Source organism: Sinohyriopsis cumingii, chromosome 8 (assembly GCF_028554795.1).
Source record: "Sinohyriopsis cumingii isolate HCF-2022 chromosome 8, ASM2855479v2, whole genome shotgun sequence".
Lineage (NCBI taxonomy): Eukaryota > Metazoa > Mollusca > Bivalvia > Unionida > Unionidae > Sinohyriopsis > Sinohyriopsis cumingii.
The window spans coordinates 53,424,030-53,445,735 of record NC_142968.1 but is presented as its reverse complement, the minus strand read 5'-3'; the positions used below and the strand labels follow the sequence as shown (position 1 = coordinate 53,445,735).

The following is a 21,706-nucleotide window of genomic DNA, read 5'->3' as shown; positions in this document are numbered from 1 at the left end:
TAATACTGACACTGAGTTTCCATTTTTGGTATATAATTGTGGTACATTTTAGTTTAGAAATGGTTGACTGAATTTTTAGGTGCATTATTTACAGCGAACACAATATATAACATAACAGATTAAAGACTAAATGTTCACTGGGTCATTTAGCTTGGAAATCAGAAATATAAAAGTGTTTTAATGCTCATTCTTTAATCCTTAAATCCTACAAAGCCAAAGTTTTGTCTTATGTGTAATTACACCGCTGAGTGAAGGAATGTTGACAATTATTACCCTCCTAAATTGTAAGCAAGACTTTCTTCCCCATTATACGTACGAGGAAGTGGCGTATTAGGGAAACATATGACTCACTTATATTGGATTTTTAGGCTTTTTAATAAGCAGAGGATTTCAATAAGCTACACCAGATCACGTCAAAAGATAATAATGAGTGAATAATATACCTGCACATAGCAAATGCTCGATCATATGGATTTCGGTGATGGCCGAGTTGTCATTCTCGTTGTTAGCAATTGTTATATAAATAAAGGTTCTGGTTAAAATGAAGTAGAACAAACCTACGAGAAACTAGTGCAGGTTCAGGAGTATGTACTGATTGGAATATAGTATATGTACAAAACTGATCAGATTCATAATTGAAAGGCAGAAGGAAACTCGATAAAATAATGCTCCAATACTGTGCAATGTTTGCATAGCGTTGTACTCCTTCGTACCCTCTGCAATGGATGATTCAAACTCATGAATTTGTCACAAAGATGTCAAATTTCCTTAAATGGTATTTTTCAGCTGATCTACGATACTGCGTATATCATAAAAAATATCGAGTATAGAAAACAGAAACAATGTTTTCAGTTTGATAACAATGTAGGTGATATGCGTTACTATAGTAGTTCAATTTGGTTTTAGTTGGTATCAGAATTTGGTAACTAAATTTACTAGAGACATCCCGATTCGCCGTCGACACAAATTGGGGCAGAAATGAGCATTAATTATTATTAAGCTTATGATTGCTACAATTTCATCCAATATATGTATCAATTGTTTAAAACATATATAGATGAGAATAGTGACGAGAAGAATTACTAAATATTTAGTGTAACTATTGCATTAACGCAGTCATTGCTTGAAAAGGATGTATTCTCTTTACGATATATCATTCTAGACTCGCAGAGGAAATGTATATACAACATATCTATTTTTTATTTAAACTATGTGGCAAAAGCTCGTCGTCCTTTAAAATGTTAAGTAATATTTCTTAAAACAGTATGTAAGTAGGCTTTACCTGCGCTTTGATCTACTTGTTTAATCTTAGTCAATCAGTGTTTTATAATTACATGTAAAGGAGTTATCGGTACTTATTCACGATCCTACTATTAGGTGTCCAATGAAAGCACTTCTATAATATAATAGCAAAGGATAGTCTTTGAAAAGAGACTATATTATTATTTTTCTCTCCTTCTTTTTCACTCTCTTCATTACGATCTGCCTCCATTTTCCATGACATCATCTCAAAGTAACCGTGACAAAGAATTACTTATCGAAATGTATATCTAAGTCATTTTGCAAAGCTTAGAAGACTCGTTGAAATTTGATCCCTTGGAATTGAATTTAGAACCAGCAATACGTGCAGTGCGTCAGATGGTAATTCATGCTTGGATGATTTTCAAATTGTTCAATCAATAAATGAAAAGAGGGAACGAAAGACAATATCCCGATTTCATAATAAAAAAGCCCTTTTTTCATTATAAAAAGCACTCCATAAATACACTTATGAGGTTCAAATAGTTCTAAAACAATGTCAAGCACAACACGACCCTGAGCCTAAATCAATAATTGTAATGTAAGCTGTAGTATTGGTCAGTGTAACACATCTTTATTGTTAGCGCTTCATTTCGGGAAATATATTGGATCAGCCTATTTCATAGAAACGGATTTTCAATCAGTATAATGTTTCTTGAGAAAGCTGTACAACTATTTTACTGACTTTTTCGACATATTTGACCTTAAACTTGTAGTTTGATTTTCTTAAGTTATTCTTTAGTCCATGAAATCAATGCTCGAGATTATGGTTTGATTGGCAACGTTTTATTTGTCATATTTCTACACTTTCATTTGATTAAGGAACAAAGGGACATTCCTGGTGTACTTTAAAATAATAAAATCATTGAAATATATTTCTACATTTCAGGCTGCCATGTCTGCTTCTGATCAAGCAAAAGACAAAGTAAGCGCTGAACATTCTCATGGAGTCAGCATGAGTGCTGAACACAGTCACTACCATTTTGACGTTTCTGTAGAAAGTTCTCAATATGAGACGGCCATCATAGAAACAGATCTAACGTATATAATTCCAATAAGCGATCTTCCAAGTCCTATTGAACTATGTCAGGATGAAGAATTCAACATACCGCGTACGGAGCAAAAAGATGTGGATGCAACATATGAAAACTATTTAACCTCAATCAATATTCTTGCACATCCTATTGGAACATGTCAGGCTGACGTAACCAACTTGCAAGACAAATATCAAACCAATATAACCTCAGCTGGTGATCGTGATCGTCTTGCGGAAGAACATCCCGTCGAAGAAACGGAAGTACACACCGCTGAGGAGAAAAACGTTCACGTAACATACGAAAATATATAACTCCGATATATGATTTCGCTCGTGCTATTGAAGTATATCTTGCTGAAGAAAATGACACAACTTGCATGCAACTGAAGCACAAATAGCAGAGTAAATACCATGCACACTGTATAAATTAATAATAATAATAATAATAATAATAATAATAATAATAATAATAATAATAAAATAATGATAATGCTAATAATAATAATCACTTAAATTGGTACAATAATAGTTAGCGGGTGGGGAGTTGCAATGGCTCAGTGGTTAGCGAGCCGCGTTCAAGACAAAAAGGCGCAGGCTCGAAGCCTAATATTGTATCAGTCTGAATCAGATACCGTGGTTTGTCCCTGAGCAAGGCACTGTACTCCAGTTACACAAATAGCCTACCTGCGATGCTGTGCCATGAAACACCAATCTAAAACTTAACAAGTCACATGAGTTATTATCAGTTACTTATTATCAGTTACATTGCCATAAATGGCAATCTTAACATGCTAAGCTCATAAAAGGTATATTGCTGAACAGTTCTCGAAATAACCAGCCGGCAATGATGTTCACAGTCGGTACTCTCGGGCCACGAGCCCATTTGTATAACAGCGGTACGAATTATGGCATATGTGATTCATCGCATTTCAGCAAAGAAACCAGTATTGTGTTGCAGACTATGAACATATGAAGAAAAAATATTCTGCTGCTAAACTACAGTTAATGTGAGGGTTATCAAATTAATGATGGACCTATCTTTTTGACGTTATTGTTTACTTTCAACTGAAAATAAATCGGACTTTCACTTTCCATCAGTGTTAAAAAAAATTCGTCACAGCAGAAAGTCTCTTTCTCTCTTGCCTGGCTTCATTTGTGTTTTCAAGTCTAGTATCGCCTTATAACTCTCTCTCTCTCTCTCTCTCTCTCTCTCTCTCTCTCTATATATATATATATATATATATATATATATATATATATATATATATATATATATATACATACATACTCAAATGGGTACTGATTCAACATTGAATAAAGAGAGTTGAATAGTATCCAGCTTTTGCGAGCCTTGGCAAGCAAAATATGAACATTATTCGACGAGGTTGATAATTTACTATCAAATCATTACCCATCTGACATTCTGTGTATCACATAGATTTTTTAATACATTAAAACAGGAGTAAAAGAAGAAATAATTTCCATCTAATTTTACTCAGCTGCTGTTCCTTTCATTTGTTGCGTGTAAAATATAGAATATGTTTCGCTGTTCTATGATTAATTAAATGTATTAGTGTATTTACCAACTATATTGTAAGTGCACCTCTCCTCCCGAAAACCAATAATATTTGCCTCAAACAACATAATCTTTCATCAAAGAATCTATAAACATTATGAAATCACATTATTTTAGTTTGGTTGGGAAATATTTAACAGCGAAATTGTGTTACTATCAGTTGCATCTATGAGGACATATTTGTTTGGATATGTGAGGGGACGATTATGGATGCAGATATTCCAGATATACAATAATATATGTGACATGGTAATCTCATTATTCGATTTGGAACAGTCCACAGAGACAAATCTTGAATCGCATCACATGATAAGAGCTCCTGTGGCTGGATAAAGTCTTTTTATTTAGGAGACCGGTTTATGTTCACATTGTTCTGTGAAAAGAGGTCAAATTATTTACACATAACACTTAATATTTAAACAACCCGTGTATGTTGGGTGGATTTTTAAATGTTTTAGTTTGACCAATTTCCTTATTTATTTTGTTGCTGTTGTTTGGGATGTAACGCCTTTTTTTATCGCATGATATTCTACACATGGCCTAACGAGCCAATGGTTGTAAATGGGCCATATTCAGATAGACGTGATCTTTTCTCCTGTTGTCCACAATTCCCTTTGAGGAGTCGATTCTAAAATTGGACACCAAAACATTACTAGTAATGCTAAGAACAAAACGTTCCAGTAGGCGGGGTAATTAAATGTTCTCACGCTCGCAGCCCATCAATAATGCGAATAGTGCACAAAAATTACATTGGCTTATATGGACCAATCAGAATTGCATAAAGTGGTATTGAACATGTAATACCACAAATATGCAGCTGTACGTACGATATATAAAGTGGACCGACTATATATATATAAGAGATAAATGGGTGCATCCCCGTAAAAATCAAGTTGTTGGAACGGTTCAATATCAAGCTTTATTCGTGCACGTGAACGCAGTCGATGAACGTCTGGCTAAAAACTAAAAATACGATTATCGACAGAGACATCAACGTTTGAGCACGTCATAAATCTGACGCTCACCAAAGACCAGTAATATCAGCAACCCCTTTTACCTGACACGTATGTAGGTAAATTGATTGAACATTGTGATTTTATTTGGTATAGGTTTTTACTAAATACAGAAGGTCTAGATCATAATGTTCAACCAAGTTAGATAATTACGATCTACTTACAGCCAATATGGATTAAAATATGGGAAACTTAAATAACAAATGCGATAATGAACTGCTAGTGATCGCTAGAACTTGCTGTTAATGAGAGAGAGAAAAGGAAACAGAGTCGAACTTATCTTTGATACATCATTGAATAACCTCTCTTGTTCATAAACAGTGTACTTACATCCACTCTCAATAACACCGTGCCATCCTGCACTTGGCGTTTAATTCAACACAAGCGACACCAAAATTAATCTTGTTTATATTTTCTCAGGACATTTTGGTCAAAATGTCTTCATAAAACGTATGACACGCAGTAAATATTTCTAATTTACCTGCTGCAATAACAACTACATCAAATAAGTACCATCACAAGAACGCACCTTGAGCTAAATCAATCATGAATGTGTTTTCACATCTTATCTTCAACATTCACTGCTGCCTTTAGTCAGTTTTACATACTGTTATTTCAATATATTTGTTTCACTAAGTGTTATTTCGTATTTAACTACCTGGTTTATATTTTATTTTCATAAAGAGACATTAATACATGTACACTTAAAAAGCAACCAATGTAAACATAAAACATCTCGTAGTGCGACGAATTCGAAGGAATGTAATGGCTGATGTACCACGTGATAGAGACTAGGAGCGCTTATGCAAATTGGCTCAGTGGGCGATAAGCCTTTCAATACAAGGCCTATTTGACACACAAAAAAACGTTAACACTCGTGAAAGTTTTGAACAAATGTAGCAATTAATTATATATTCAGAAAAGGCGCAGAACCTGTTTAGTCTGAAAACATTTTAATTATTTGCTTTAGTTTGATTTTATAAGTCGCTATCCATTTATGTGTATATCTATTATAGGATCAAATTGTCATTTAATCCTTAAAATCACAATTTACTTCCCTTCTGTAATAGGAACAAGTTCTCTTGAATTGCATGTTAAATGCGATCAAAGAGATAGCCCGATCTTCGCTAGCCAAACGTTGTCGATACAGTAATACAGTAATATAGGCAAGAGTGTCAAATCGGGTAATGCAAGTGATTTATTTTTATGATCTTATGATCATAATATATATAACCACGCTTATTGTATAATAATCAACGTGTATAACTAATTGCATAACAGATAAGCCGATGACTACATCTAAATACCCGATTTCTACAGTTCATAAGTCACACGTATAATGTAATGGATGAAACGGAAGTGTATTTTTAAATTTGGAACAAATTGCTGAAAAGTACACATAACAAATTATAATAGTCAATATTTTGAAAGTTTCAGTCATTTTGTAATCTTCATTAACATTATTTTCAAATTTATCAAATGATGACTGGACATAATAATCATTAACATTTATCTGTGCATTTGAATACTGCATGATGAATACATCTGTCATAAGCTATATAAACTTAACAAATAGTGTGTTGTGTTATAGAGATGAAATATCACATGCAAAATATGAATGTCTTCATTGACAAAATATTTTATGTAATTAAGTTATTATCCCCTACATATCCCAACACATTATTTGCAAGAGTCCTACAAAACAGGCAGTAACACATCAACATCATCATCTTCAAAGTGTTCAGTATCACTATTTTAAAACCTGCAGCAGGTGTAAGCTTAACAAAAACTAACATGCTGAACTGTCGAATTTTACCTTACTCAGTAGTACATAAAACAGTCATCTGCTTTGAAAATTGAACTAGCAACCTACCGAACTTGTGTCTTATATGGTGCGCTTTCAATAAATCCATAAATGACACAACTCGTACTAAATGTTCGTATTGCAAGCAAAGAATCTATATACTGACGTTCTAAATGATATGTCGCTGTCCCAAAAGTTCAGAGAATGAATAATTATAAACTAAGGTCGAAAATGTGCTACAGTAAAATGGCATCTGAGGCGAGATTAGTCAAACGATACAAGTATAAATAAAACGGTGTTCTTTTTACTCTTCTTCAATTTATGTATGTTATTTAATTAAACATATTCAGTAATAGAGGAACCATAAGTTTACTTATAGTTAGTGCGGTTTCTTTGTAACGCAATTATATAATTATTCTTCGTAGTTTCATTATGTATAATGTGTGAGCGTTCTTGTGCTACTAAATAACAATTTATATTGTACTTTTAAATTGTGTAACATAACTGTGTCACCTGTTAAGAAAACTGACAACGGATTATAAAAAAGACAAAAGTAAACACAGTTGCAGAACAACAGAAGATATCATGTCCGGTTAATTCTTTGAAGCCCAGCATTTGTGGACACATAATATAAAAAAATATTCTTTCGTTACATTCTAGATAAACACACGAACACGCACAAACATATATATACATTTACATCGAAAAAAATCACTCTCATTATATATCATATCCGTTCTTAAATGACTGAAAAGCTACTCTCATTTTCTCAGCCAACACGTATCAACCTGATACATTATCTTCTCTCTCTCAGACTGAAATTATTCAAAATATGTGTTAGACAACATTTAAACTACAATGATAATGATTCAGCTATGGATTGGAGAATCGAAACTATGTTAAACATTAAGAAAAAAAAAACAGAAACTGAAACATTCTTTCAAATTTAAAACAATAGCTGTTACCGGCAAAATTACTTCCCTTTGTAATTCGTAAAGTTCAGAATACACGAGATACACGCATGTTGTATCCTTTTGTTTATGTTAGTGGAAGGATATCACGATAAACCATTGTTAACATCTTTAGCGCACGTTGTGTAGGCCTAGTTAGCCTTCAGTGACGCCTAAACCTTCTGCGATAATAAAAATTCATATACATCTAAATCTAAATAAATACATTCTCTGGAGCATATGATGCCGTCGGTTAAGTAATAGTATCAACAGCAACAATATTAGTGCTATCACTCAGGGTATATTAATTCTATATAGTTGAACCCAAAAATGGAGTCGTTGTTTTAAATTCATCCACGAGTACTGTACTTTTATTGCGTGAAATCTGACAATGTGAATCGTAGAACCGCTACATTGTATACTCTGAGAATTTCGAGTACCTAGTCACCCTACTTTCGTATTGTCGGACATATGATTGCTGAATATTGTGGCACAAGTTCGGCTAGGCTCAACGCAAGACTTATTGGGACCAGTAGCCAGTGTACGTCAATTAGTACGTTTGACAGATGTGGTATCCATTCTCAAAAAACCAAGATGATGATGTGCACATTGAACTTGACTGAAACCTTAAATACGTTGTTTTTCTTGCAATAAAAGTCCTGCTACTATTTTTGCAAACAAGAAAGCCAAATATTGTAAATGTGTTGTCAAACCAAACTGCACGAACGACAAATAGTCTTGCTAGAACAACAAGAAAGCGTGATTTGTAAAGGAGACTAAATGAGCAAAATCAAAATCAAAAGAAATAAATTTATAGTACCAACAATAATGTAATGAACCCGAATTAACCTTTACTTTATACACGTTTTATACAAGTCTAGACTTGAATTAGTACAGCGATTGTTTACTAACGAAGCATACTGTAATGATATAAATTGTATAGTATAGACATTTTAAAGATATTTTCAAAATAAGCTATAAGATTGAATCAAAATGTATAATATCATGTAATATTTATGTTTAAATTGAATGCGTTATTTCCCTTGGTCATATTTATATATAAATATGACCAAGAGAAATAACGTATTCAATTTAAATTTAAACATTACACGATATTATACATGTTGATTCAATCTTATAGCTTATTATATATATATCTTTGTGTGTGTGTGTGTCTTTTAAATATATCCTCTTACTGTTTCTGTGATACTCGGGTTTTGCCCTGCCACATTGGAAAACGTACAGCCCAACAACCTGAACCTCATGGTATGTATATAGATGAACTGAGACAACGAAATTCAGGATCGCATTGTCGCGAGATTTGTATGTTGCACGTTCTCATTAGAACATGTGACTATTGGTAAAATTGTTTACTACTACTGCTACTGATACGTCACATGTGCTAATATTCGAGACATCATTCCTTGACATAAACGTTTCCCAAATTGCATCAAAATTGAGTAAGAACGACGCTCTTGCTTTGTATCATCATTATCTGGATTGTACCATAGTAACGCTAAACTCTATGTCAACAACATTCACGTTGTTGATCGTGAATGTCCTGTTGCGCGTTGCCAGTGTAAGTACATTATTTATTGACGTATTTATGGTTAGAAGGCAATGAAATATCATCTCCCTACTACTTGATGGTGAGCAAAAGTATACGATCAGAAATAACATTTGTGATATTCATAATCCTCATCATCATTATCGTTTCAACTGTAATTTCGAGATCATTTGATATGAATATTTTTGCTTCATAACGCGTGTGAAACGTATATTTCAAAATACTAATTTTATCTTCAAGACAAATCGTTTGCTTGTATTCTAAAGTGTAATTTCAGTACGCTTTACTATACCAATATTCCTAATAGCTACCTCATTTGTTTTATTGAGCATTTGTTAATTTTCCAGAGATCGCCTGTTGGTGCGTGTACCGTTATAGGCAGAATGACAAGGCACGTGGCAAAACGTCAACAAAAGATAAATATATAATCAATCACTAATAGATGCCTTTTTGGCTTAAGTCTCCAAGCTAAACCAATCTTCACTTAGACAAGCAGTTTTAATTTTGCTCGTATAACTGATAATTTCATTACCTTAACCAAGCATTCTAACGTTTTTTTATGCAAGCATTTTCTCTCTATATTCATTCTTTTATTCAAGCCTTAATCAAGCTCCATTTCTATCAAATCGTTTTAAATTTTTCAGAGTGTGTTTTCCTAAACTTCGTTTTCTCTCCCTTTAAAGTTCACCTCTCATCCTAATAGTCTGGTGATCTACAGAATATGTAGCGCTTTCCGTGATCATTGTTCATTTAATATAATGATATTCATGTTCTTATGTTTACGTCGAATCTTTGAAATTCATATTCGCTCTAGTCGATAATGACTGTAGTGCACGTTATAATTGAGACTACACAGGTGTTATCAATCATGTTACTTAATTAGGAATTAAACTTTGTACTTTACTCATCTCCAGATACACTTATTCGTCATTTAGTTTAACACGCTACAAAAATTACTACTATTGTTGCTTTGCTAGCATAATTGTATCTACTACTAAAATAACAATAAATTGCAAATAATGCTATCATCATTAGCAGCAGTTGTTCTGGTTAGTAGCAGTGATTATGGATGACGAATACATATATATAAAACAGGTTTGAATAGTTTTAACAGATAGCATCAATAAGGCAGAAACTAAAGAATATATATATATATATATATATATATATATATATATATATATATATATATATATATATATATATATATATATATATATATATATATATATATATATATATATATATATACATTCTTTAACTTCTGCCTTATTGATGCTATCTGTTAAAACTATTCAAACCTGTGTTATACTGAACAAAAAATGTCTGAGTTTGTTTCATTTTTTGTCCATTGGCCAAGAAACAATATCATTCATATTTCCGGCTCTGTCGCATATTACAATCTGAAGCAATAATTATAAACGGAGGCTCATAACTTATATTGACGTTACGGAAATACTGTGCATTATGTTCTTATTTATCGATAAATATTGTACATTGGACTTCAGACTTTAATCTAAGTATTGAACTTGGAGAATGTGTTGTTTTCGAGGCATTTTCCTACATAATTTTTTTTTTTTGCGAACCATTATTTTTAAAATTTGAAAAGCCTGTTCTCTTGTTGTGACATGCGTCTTTTGTAAACTGATCAATATTTTAAATTATACAACGGTTATTATTGATTCAAAACAGAACTTTAGCAACTATGGACAATACACAATATTACTAATTCAGTTTGTTGCTATAGAATCATACGGTATTAGCTGGACAGAATCAGCACATTTAAGTGCAAGGAAATATGTTCTTATTGTATGTTTTAGTTTTCTGCATAATATTTTGTTTTGTCTCAGAAGGAAGGATCGTGGAAGGTATTATAGGAAGAAACGTGTCTTTATCATGGACGTACAACAATACAAACAGGAATTATATAAAAATTAGTCGTAACTCGTCGGATTTTCTACTGGTATGGCCAATTACAAATCATGTCGCCTGGAATGAAAAAGACGAGAGACTACAAGTGTACGTATACAATGCTACCTTCGAAACGGTAACTGTTATTGTTAGCATTTCAAACGTTACAAGAAAAGATGCTGGCATATACAAGTTGGAACGATCATGGGATTCAGACGACTTCAACGATAGTGTCACATTACAAATTGGTATGTTGCATAAACCTTATATTTCATCAGTTGTTCGTTAATTACAACAGTGGAAGCGTTCGTTTTACTAGCATTATATAAATTTGCCAGTTTAAGGTAGTTAAAAGTCATAACTAATATAGAGACATAATGCCTAATTAGATAATCATAGTTAATAATTGAGAAATTGAAAGCATGTCTGCAGGTGGCCATTCATGTCAGAAGACATTTATACAAAGAGGCACGATCTAACTTACGTATTTCGCATTTACACGTTTCTAAAGAGTTTCATTTGTTTTGTACAAACACGTCTTTAACACACTTTGTCCAAGATTTATATTGACCTTCTTAATTATCTGTGTAACCCTACAAACAATAATCTGGTTACATCTTGTTTTTAAGCATATTTAAACATCTTAGATCAATCAAATTTTTCATACTTTATGATGAAGGATTTAACTGACGATAGTACGTATAAACGTATGGCCTGATTTTTTAAGTGCATCGCACTTCCAAAGTATGTCTGAGCCAAAGGTATAGTTTAACATTTGCAGAATTTCAGCATTTGAGCGATATCATTTGTATTAATTTGTGGCCTCTGCACCACTAATTTCATTCCTTTGTCTGACTCAGTCTCCAATGTAAGACCTTCCACAAATCGTTACTAATTCTGCTGAAGACATTTTATCCTCTCTTTTCCAAAGTTGCATGAAGAGACGTTTATAAACTTCATGAGAAGAAAATAAATTTAGACAAGTTCAATATGACAACTGGATATTCACTACAATGACAATTCCATAACGACTACCGACAATAAATTATTTTCATAATGAAGCCGCTAGTGTTTGATTTTCTATAGATTAAGCCATCCTCATTATGGGCATGTTTTACATTTTTCCAGACGAAGAACCAGTTCTTGGATAACTATGGTTTTACATGTCATATTTGATTCTTACATAGAGTTACAGTGTAATTCCCTAAATATATCCACAGGAAAGGTTGCTTGGAGCCTCAATGGATCTATCATAGAAAGCAATGGTACATATTCTCAAAACAACACGATTCCTGCTATACAAAATTTAACAGTTGATGGTATGCACAACATTTACAAATGTAATCCGTCCGGAGGTGGATTTGAGAGTGATCCATGTACATTAAATATTTGTAAGTATATTGGTTTTTTTGTCCTATTTAGTTACTGTCCTTTTGTCGTCTGATATTGCAACATGCCGTTATCCGTGAATCTACCTTTCCGTGAAAGAATGTTCTTCTATAAATAATGCAAGTTTAAAGTCTATATTATTACACTTTCTCGAAAGTGTCAAATGAAAGTTTATAATAATTGTTGTTCTGAACACACACACACACACACAAACAGATATATATATATATATATATATATATATATATATATATATATATATATATATATATATAGAGAGAGAGAGAGAGAGAGAGAGAGAGAGAGAGAGAGAGAGAGACTGTTTAATATATTGCATGACGATACGATTCCACATCGGATTCAGTATTATGCATAATTTTGCTGATTTGTACTTGAATTTACCATTGTCGTCAGCTCCATGTGTTCTAAGCCGATGCCTTCTATGGAATGGTACCTTTGATTAAAATGGTATTTTTCTTCTGCGGTATGACATCAGGTTGAATAGCAACTCGATCTCTTCTTCCATTTGAGAAGACAGTAACCTGAAACGAAATATTTCCCTGTGGCATATATTTAATATATACGGTTTGTCGACTTTGTCCATAATTATACGTTATTTATAAATGCTCTTTGTGCTTGAGTTTTGTCTAAAATCAAGTATATGGTGTACCCTACCAATGACAAAATATTTTGTAAGCAACATAATACACAGCTAATATGCCTCTAAAATTATCGATTCAACATTCAGATCATTACCAATGGAAGTAATTATGTTTACTTCTATCTAAATGTAGGATATTATTTTTTCGCTTGGACATTCCTAAAATTGCTACCAACTTTAAATGGTTTAGGGAGTAGACTGACGTACAGCATGGCTCTATCTTTGTATCACATCTTGTTTATAAATGTTGTATGCTTGGCAAATTACTCATTCTTGCCTTAACATCCGAAGCAGAATCATTCTTATTGTTGTGTTTAGTGTTTAATTTTGGTTAATTAATTTAGTCAAACTATTATTCACTGAATTTCAACGTGCTCAATAAAATGATTGGACTACATTAATTACATTAATTTTGAATTATAGCAAAATTCAAACTGGGACATTTTGAAGTATAGTATTGTGATACATCATAATACTGTCAACACATCGCCAGATTCCTTGTCATTGTCACATTAGCACATTCGAGACTGCAGGCACATCAAAACGTTCAGTATCAGAATTTATTTGGAATACGTTCGGAATGCAAATGTTTTTGGACTTGTGTTAGAACTTTTATATCTGTTTGAGATTTAACTCACAATGTTGCGCTCATCCACTTAGTTTCCTTTCAGGGAGCTTTCTGCGTCATGGTGAGGACGAGTTTAACTTTGATTAAAGATTTCGGAACACGTACGATGTAAGAGAAAGATAGTTTTACTTGAAAATAATGCGGCAAAGCAGTATAGCACCACACATCCATGGAATATAGCCCGAGCTGTTTTTCTCCACCATTTTTGTTGTGTAAACTTTTGTCGCGCTTCGCACTAATAAAATAACAAACGCGAAGTCTTGGAAGCATGGTACGATTGAGATGGTAAAAGTACTAGGGTATCCTCGGGCATGAAGTTCTTTCGATAACTAATCAGCATAAATGTTGTCACTGAACTGTTACCTGCTGCCCGAGAACAACTGTTTCGCAGAAACAACTCCTCATCAATTCAAAATCAAAAGGAGCGCATGTAAGGATTGGAATCAAGTTCAGATAGATTCCCTCTGTATCTATTTCATACCATCGACGACTTAGCAATATAACGGAGCACGACGTGTTGCTTTCGTCGGTATTGAACAAGTGAGGACATATCTGTACGATATCGTTTCAGTTTCGAAACTGATATAATGAAGTCCCCTGAATATATTTGAATGATCTAATAACTTATTCAGTGTGTTAACATATTTGCAGCCTACACTGATCAAACATATCGACGACTTGACAAGCAAAAGGATTCTAAGACAAACTGTGAAGACATATCTTACCACATTGAACATGTTGCTCTTGCTTGATAAATTCCTGGTCACATTTTCATGGCAGAAACTGCACCCTGCATGTCCGTTGATACTTCTACTGACATCGTAATGATAATGGCGATCATAAACTTGAATGCAGTTTTCGACAGGAAATTGGGACCCTCAAAACAGAACCCCTCGAATAAACTGAAGATATATTTTCAACGTATAAGGAGGGGCTAGTGCTTCTTGCATTTTTGGTCACCCTAATTTTTTCGCTTTCATTCTGGTGCATTGGTTTTTGATGCATATGCTGTGGAAACCACAATAATGCATGCCACACTCATATAATCCTAGTCGATGTCCATCTCCATGATACCTCGCTTAAAAGTAGGGAGACAATGCACATGTGAGATACGGTTTTGTATGTTTAACGCTGCCTGTAGGACGTGAAACCGGATTCATCTGGAGGGTGTTTTGTCATCGATAATGTCAAATTCTTCTATGAATTGTTAAAAATGTTTAATTATGTCAAATATTTTGGATGGTTTTGATTCAGAAGGAATACTAAATTAAATCCGTACGGGAGATTTTAAACCGTAGTAAACTCATCCTACATAGATTCCAATTTGTCGTTAATAACGCAGACGCTTTATATGCATGGCCTTGGATCTTGAACTTCTTAAGTAAGTGAGAATTTTAGTTCTTCCAAAAGACACCCTATTGAACGATTGAGTGTGACAAAATCCTCCAGAGTGGGAATAAGCACTGATCGTACCCCAGCATGTACTCCTCTGCCTCTCCTGAGAACAGGGACACATCCCCAGGACAGGCGAAACGCCAACATCGTCACTTTGTACAAGAAAAAAATAGAACGTGCGACTGCAACAAGTACCGGGGCCGCATCGTCGGAAAGGCTTTCGCCCGTGTCGCCTTGGCGCGCTCGCAGACCCTAGCCTCTCGCGTCTACACAGAGTCACAGTATGGTTCGCAAGCCGGCCGGTCAACTGTGAATATGGTCGTCTCACTGCGCCTTCCTAGACCTAACGAATGCATTTGACCTGGTCAGTCTGAGCAGACTCTTTAGGCTCCTGCAGAAGATCGGCTGCCCCCCCCCTCCCCCAACTCGATTGCTCGCAGTCGTGTCGTCACGTCGTTATACGAGACCATACACAGCACAGTATGTTTCAGTTGCGCAACATCGGAGGCCTTCCTAGTCATCAGCGGAATGAAGCATGGCTGCGTCATTGCGCCGACGGTCTTTGAAATCTTCTTCTCCATGCTGCTTTAGTAAGCCTTCAAGGACTGCAGCGAGGTAGTGTACATCCATACCAGGGCTGACGGCAAGCTGTTCAACATCACCCGTCTCCGCGCTAAGATTAAAGTCACAGAGGTCCTCATCCGTCATCCGAAGCAGCCTTGACATTACACACGGAAGATGAACTGCACTGCTCGTATGCCACCTCTCCACGCCTGTAAAGAGTTTGGACTGACCATCAGTTTGAAGCAAATGAACCTCATGGCGATGGAGACAGACTCCAATTCCTCCATCACCATCGAGGGGTACAACTTGGACGTTGTTGAGAATTTCATATACCTCGGTTTCTCCATCTCCAACTTGCTTTTCATTGACTCTGAGGTAAACAGCATCATTGCCAAGGCAGAAACAGTGATGGCAAGACTGAATCAGAGGGTCTGGAATAACACCAACCTCACTGCAAAGACAAAACTGCGTGTCTAATGAGCCTGTGTGCTCCGCACGCACCTCTACAGCAGCGAGACATGGACCACCTATGCGAGACACGAGAGGAAACTCAGCAGCTTCTACTTGAGATGCCTGTGGCGTTTTCTGCATATCCAGTGGCAGGACAAAGTACCCAACATAGAAAATTGACCCAGGCCGCATTTCCAAGGACCTGCTGTACGGTGAGCTAGCAGAAGGCGCGAGACCGACTGGACTGCCACATCTGCGTTACAAAGACGGTTGTAAGAATGACATGAAAACGGCCAACATCAACGTCAACGATCTGGGAGAGCTGTGCTACGACCGCTCCACCTAGCGCATAGCTGTCAAACAGGGCGTTCAAAAGGCCAAGGAAAACAATAACATAAATCACTCTGAAAAGAGAGCCAGGAAGAAGGCGAAGCAACAATTTACTCTGAAGCTACACCATCGTCTCCCGTAGACGGACGGATGCCACGAAGATTTTGTTATATAAGGAAAGGAAAAAATAATAGAAATTTGTCAATATATTGGACAACCAAATTTTGTTTTTCTTAGGCAATAGCAAAGAAGTTTGATAGCAAAGAGGTTTGTCACAAACAACAACTGTGTCGCGGAAATATATCTAAAGGGCATTTGCGTGTGGAGAATGAAAAATGTCCTGCACAAATACTCATACTGGATAACAATGTATAGTTCCTTACATACTCATACTGACAGCCACTTTTACGCCTTTTGGTTTTACTCCAATGCTACGCCTATGGATGATTTTATATGAAATATTCCCCATGTATCAAGAGGGTCATGGTTACGAAATGGCGGCATTACGTAAAATTTCCCATGTACGTATAGTGCATTTCGTTTATATCGTCAAAAACCTTCCAAATCTAACAATGTGTCACGATGAAATCCCACCCGATTGTCGTGCATTATAGTGGCTCTCTAGAAAATAGTTGATATCAAACCTTTGCTAAGTAGTTGCAACTATAATGCGTGCTTATAAAAATGACCCAGTTACCGTAACAAAATAATAAAAATGCCCGCATTCTTACTATGTATTGTTGTGATAAACTTAGGAGAATTTATTAGCATATAAATGATCATTCTGAGTTTTGCTCCACTTGTTTTGAATGTTATGACATTTTTTTAAGGACACTGTCTCATATAACGTTAAATTCTATCAAACCATATAATCAGTGGCATCCAGCTGGACTTTTACCAACCGAATCAAGTTGTAAATGATTTATCAAAAGTATTTGTGTATTTCATCATTTGATTAATTTGATCTTAACTGTGCACACTTTGCATAAGATATGCATGAAATCTTTAAAATCATTTCCTTTATTGATGTTCCAGAGACCAATATTTAAACTATTTCTTATTTTTAATAATAAATATGTATTTATCTACTTCCTGAGATGCCTCTTTAGTGTTTTATCTGCTTCATTTCTTTACCATATTAAAACCATATTTTTAGTATTATATGATATGTATTGTTTCCCCAGAATTGCAAGTCCGTCGCAAAAGGGACCTACTTACATTTCATAATCGCTCGTGTTGCATAATATTTGCTATGCCTTAAAGTTTAATGTTCCGACTTGGGTTTAATAGTTATATCCAATGGGTATATTTTAAATCATCCGATGCATACATTGCACGAATATATACATACACGCTTGAATACATACATTATTGCTTCTATACAACTTTTCAGTACAAATTTTGATAAATATGACCTTTATTTTGCCATCTGTGTAATCTTTATCCAGTTTTAAGATATTGCTCTGAATATATAAATATTAAAAATGGATTGATATATGTTGGTTGGCCAATCGAAAGTTTGACTTCCCGTTTCACTTCATTTCAGCTCAATCAAGTACCAAACCTATCAACGGAAGTAAGTTTGTGCAGCAAGATTTCAATGATAAGTATTATGGCACTCCATAGTGCATTTATTATAATACAACATATCACAATGAGCAGACACAGAGATTCAAGCACCAGACCATGAAATGCATATATGCTTTTAGCAATCAAATAAGAGTCATTTATAGCTGGGAAAAGCTTATGAATATTGCTGATCATACAAGTGCATCTACTCTAAGATATCTCGCCGCTAGATTATAAATTGTATCACATATAACATGGCAAACAATCATGCCATTAGATCCAATGTGTTGTATTTCATAATACTGTTTTTATTTCATGGTTTTATTCCTACATGTAAGCTTCGAAACAGTGAATATTTGTCTTTCCTTCCAGGTCTACTAGGTCCGCTTCTTGGGGTTGGACTAGTAATTGTTGCCATTTCCTTGATCATCGTTGGAGTTCTAATTTTATTCACGCAGAGGTGTAAAGTCGCATTCAGCAGATCGGGTACGATTATCTTCTAGTTTTTAAATGTGTCCACATTTAATTGGTTCACAAGATTTAAATATTAGCATAAATTCTGTCTCCAAATGAAAATGAAAAATGTTGATATTAAAAGCATAATCTCTCTAAATGGTCACCAACTAAATTTTTCCAAGTCTAGTGCTTTCTGGTAACATACTTAGTTTGTCCCATTCTAGCTTAAAGAGCTGGATACAATTAGCTGATGTGCATGTTGCAACTTTGTTACTTTACACAACTCATAGATGGGTTTATACTACCAAACGTTACACGGCCGTTGACAAGTCCTTGCTGACCATCTGGGATAAACTTCATGGCACAACATTTGCATTGCTAGTTCGGCTTCTTTTTTATACACATGCATTCACTGATGGCAGGTTATGCTATACTTGTGTCAGGTATAATGCATAATTCTAAACATATGTAATACGTCTCTGCCATGACACTTTGGCGGGTTTGATTTTGCAAGCAGGGAAAATATGCTGAACGTAGTATGTAAATAAGAATTTACTTCTGTTACATTCAACAATTTATTTTCACTGAAAAGTGCAGAAAATAGTTATAATAAAGTGCATAAGAACGAAACCATTTGTCGTAGTTGCAACATCTGCACAACTCTTTCACAAGTACATGCCTGAGGTGCATAAGCAAAACGCATTTTTTTTGCTGACATAAATGGAGATGATCACAAGACAACCTACTATTGTAATATCATGTTATTGGAACTTTGGTGCGACAATCAGTAGAAATGTTATCGTGATACACTATTTATACCTGACAATCGCCAGACGAAATGGAATTTTTTTAAAAAAATGTCTGCTACCAGAGATGTAGAGACTGTATATTTAAACAGCAGCTTGATTGTGGACTGTTGAATGCGCATTTTTACAATTAAGACAACCTGTTTATGACACATTTGAAAAAAAAGAAATATTCACAAAATGTTAACAGAAAAATGAAGGAAACATTCAGACACCGGATAGAAAGAAAGGAAGCAAAAATCAGATATAATATTACGCCAAATAACCATGCAAAACAAATAAAGGAATCTGATACGAAAATCAAATGTCATGGTCTTCGATCTGACCGACATAACCGAATTGGAATAGCAGAACATTTTGTAATGCACAATCACAACACGCAACTTCAAACTTCTTTTGCATGAACCATTTTCACAAGTGAAATACTGATTGTGTGCTAGGTCTTGAAATAAAACAATAACTGACGTAGGGAAAATTAGATAGGAAAGCAATGCATGATATAGCACAGCAAGAAATACAATCAGGGCTATGTTCTAAACACAACAAAGTAAAGTTCAAACTGCTTTGACGCAACCTAGACTAACAGCAAGGCTCTAATGCGAAGCTTGTATTATGGTAAGGGCATATATTGGGAGAGATGTGGCACAATGATAACAAATAATGTGCGTACGGAAGAAGCAGCTGAGACGGACGTAACTTGCATAACGTGCCGCGTGAAACTAGCAACTCATAATGTTCCAGATGAGGTGAAGATTGAAGGTACTATTGCATTAGAGACAGATCGATGATGTGACCTCGACATGGATAGAGTATATTTTGTTGAGTTGGGCAGAAGAACAAAGGCCATCTATCTATCTATCTATCTATCTCTCTCTCTCTCTCTCTCTCTCTCTCTCTCTCTCTCTCTCTCTCTCTCTCTCTCTCTCTCTCTCTCTCTATATATATATATATATATATATATATATCTATATCTATATATATATGTATATCTATATATATATATATGTATGTATATATATATATATATATATATATATATATATATATATATATATATATATATATATATATAATATATACATATATATATATATATATATATATATATATATACATATATATATATATATATATATATATATATATATATACATATATATATATATATATATATATATATCTATATATATATATATATGTATATATATATATATATATATATATATATATATATATATATATATATATATATATATATATATATGTATGTATATTCCTAGGCAAATAACTCTGCATAGCAGACTTCAATGCAATTTAAGAAATCGTGTTGAATAAAACAAACCAAGGCCTCTCTAATATGTTCTTTTGATTTTAAAATAATTTATATGATGAAAACGAAAGCTGTTAAAGAAGCATCCCCCAGTCCACATTTGTAAAAATAAAAGAATTGCACAGAATCATATTTTAGAAAATTGTGATTCGAAGGATGTGACATTTTAACTCAGATAGATTGAATGCTTAGATTTATGAACATAGCAGCACAGTCAATGATGAATACGGAAAATTGTACCACAATCAATAATTATGAATGTAACGAACAGACGCGAAAGAGAAGACATTGTCCGAACAAAGGTTGAAATAATGGCTGCATGCTTGACTGAATTTAATTTGTAAAATTTCACATTGATTTGTATCACGCTCTCAAAGTAATATGAGATATATATTAGCACTTCCGATTCCATACGTCTTTTACTTATATCCAATGTAGTATATGATAGCAACAAAGATTTTGCTGTCCCAAATGACACCCTTACCATAGAGATGTCACTTCGCTGAATAAATGACGAAATGAAAAGGAATGAAAAAAGTGTTTCAGAAGAAAATACACTTGTTAAACAAGGCCTTAGGAGCAAATTCACAATGGAACAAAGCGAATACAAGAAACAGTGAATACCACATTATTTATTTTTACTTCAAGTTTGTTGATTCATTTACTTAAGGAAATAGAGGAACGATATAGTTTGCATCGACAATAAATATTATTATTTGGACTTGAACTCCTTAGGCTGATTTCAAAACGTGCTTAGAACCGAAGAAACCGTCAATTTTACAAAACTCTGAAATGCATTATTTTATATATTTTCCGATGGAAACGCAAAATAGGTGAACTTTGTATGCTAACGCATTGTGTGTGTGTATGTGTGTGTTTGTGTGGAGGGGGGCTTTCTTACACGTTTCATTTGTAATAATAAGGTGATAATTAGCACCTAAAGTCTGAATTCACAACCATTTCTCGTTCCAC

At 34.3% G+C, this 21,706-nt stretch overlaps 1 protein-coding gene across 6 annotated transcripts in view; it reads left to right on the top strand.

The window, feature by feature from the left end:
• Positions 1-10,737: 10,737 nt before the first annotated feature.
• Positions 10,738-21,706, top strand: part of LOC149793536 (uncharacterized) — a 29,752-nt gene continuing 18,783 nt past the window's right edge. For 2 of the 6 annotated variants that reach the window (XM_089967503.1, XM_089967504.1), the window contains exons 1-3: positions 10,738-11,404; positions 12,377-12,547; positions 18,120-18,628. In XM_089967503.1, the coding sequence (XP_089823629.1) occupies positions 18,397-18,628 (232 nt within the window). In that variant the 5' untranslated portion in view covers positions 10,738-11,404; positions 12,377-12,547; positions 18,120-18,396. Of the gene's footprint in view, positions 11,405-12,376; positions 12,548-18,119; positions 18,629-20,745; positions 21,351-21,706 lie in introns of those variants that run through there. The other 4 variants (XM_089967505.1, XM_089967507.1, XM_089967506.1 and 1 more) reach the window with 4 other exon arrangements.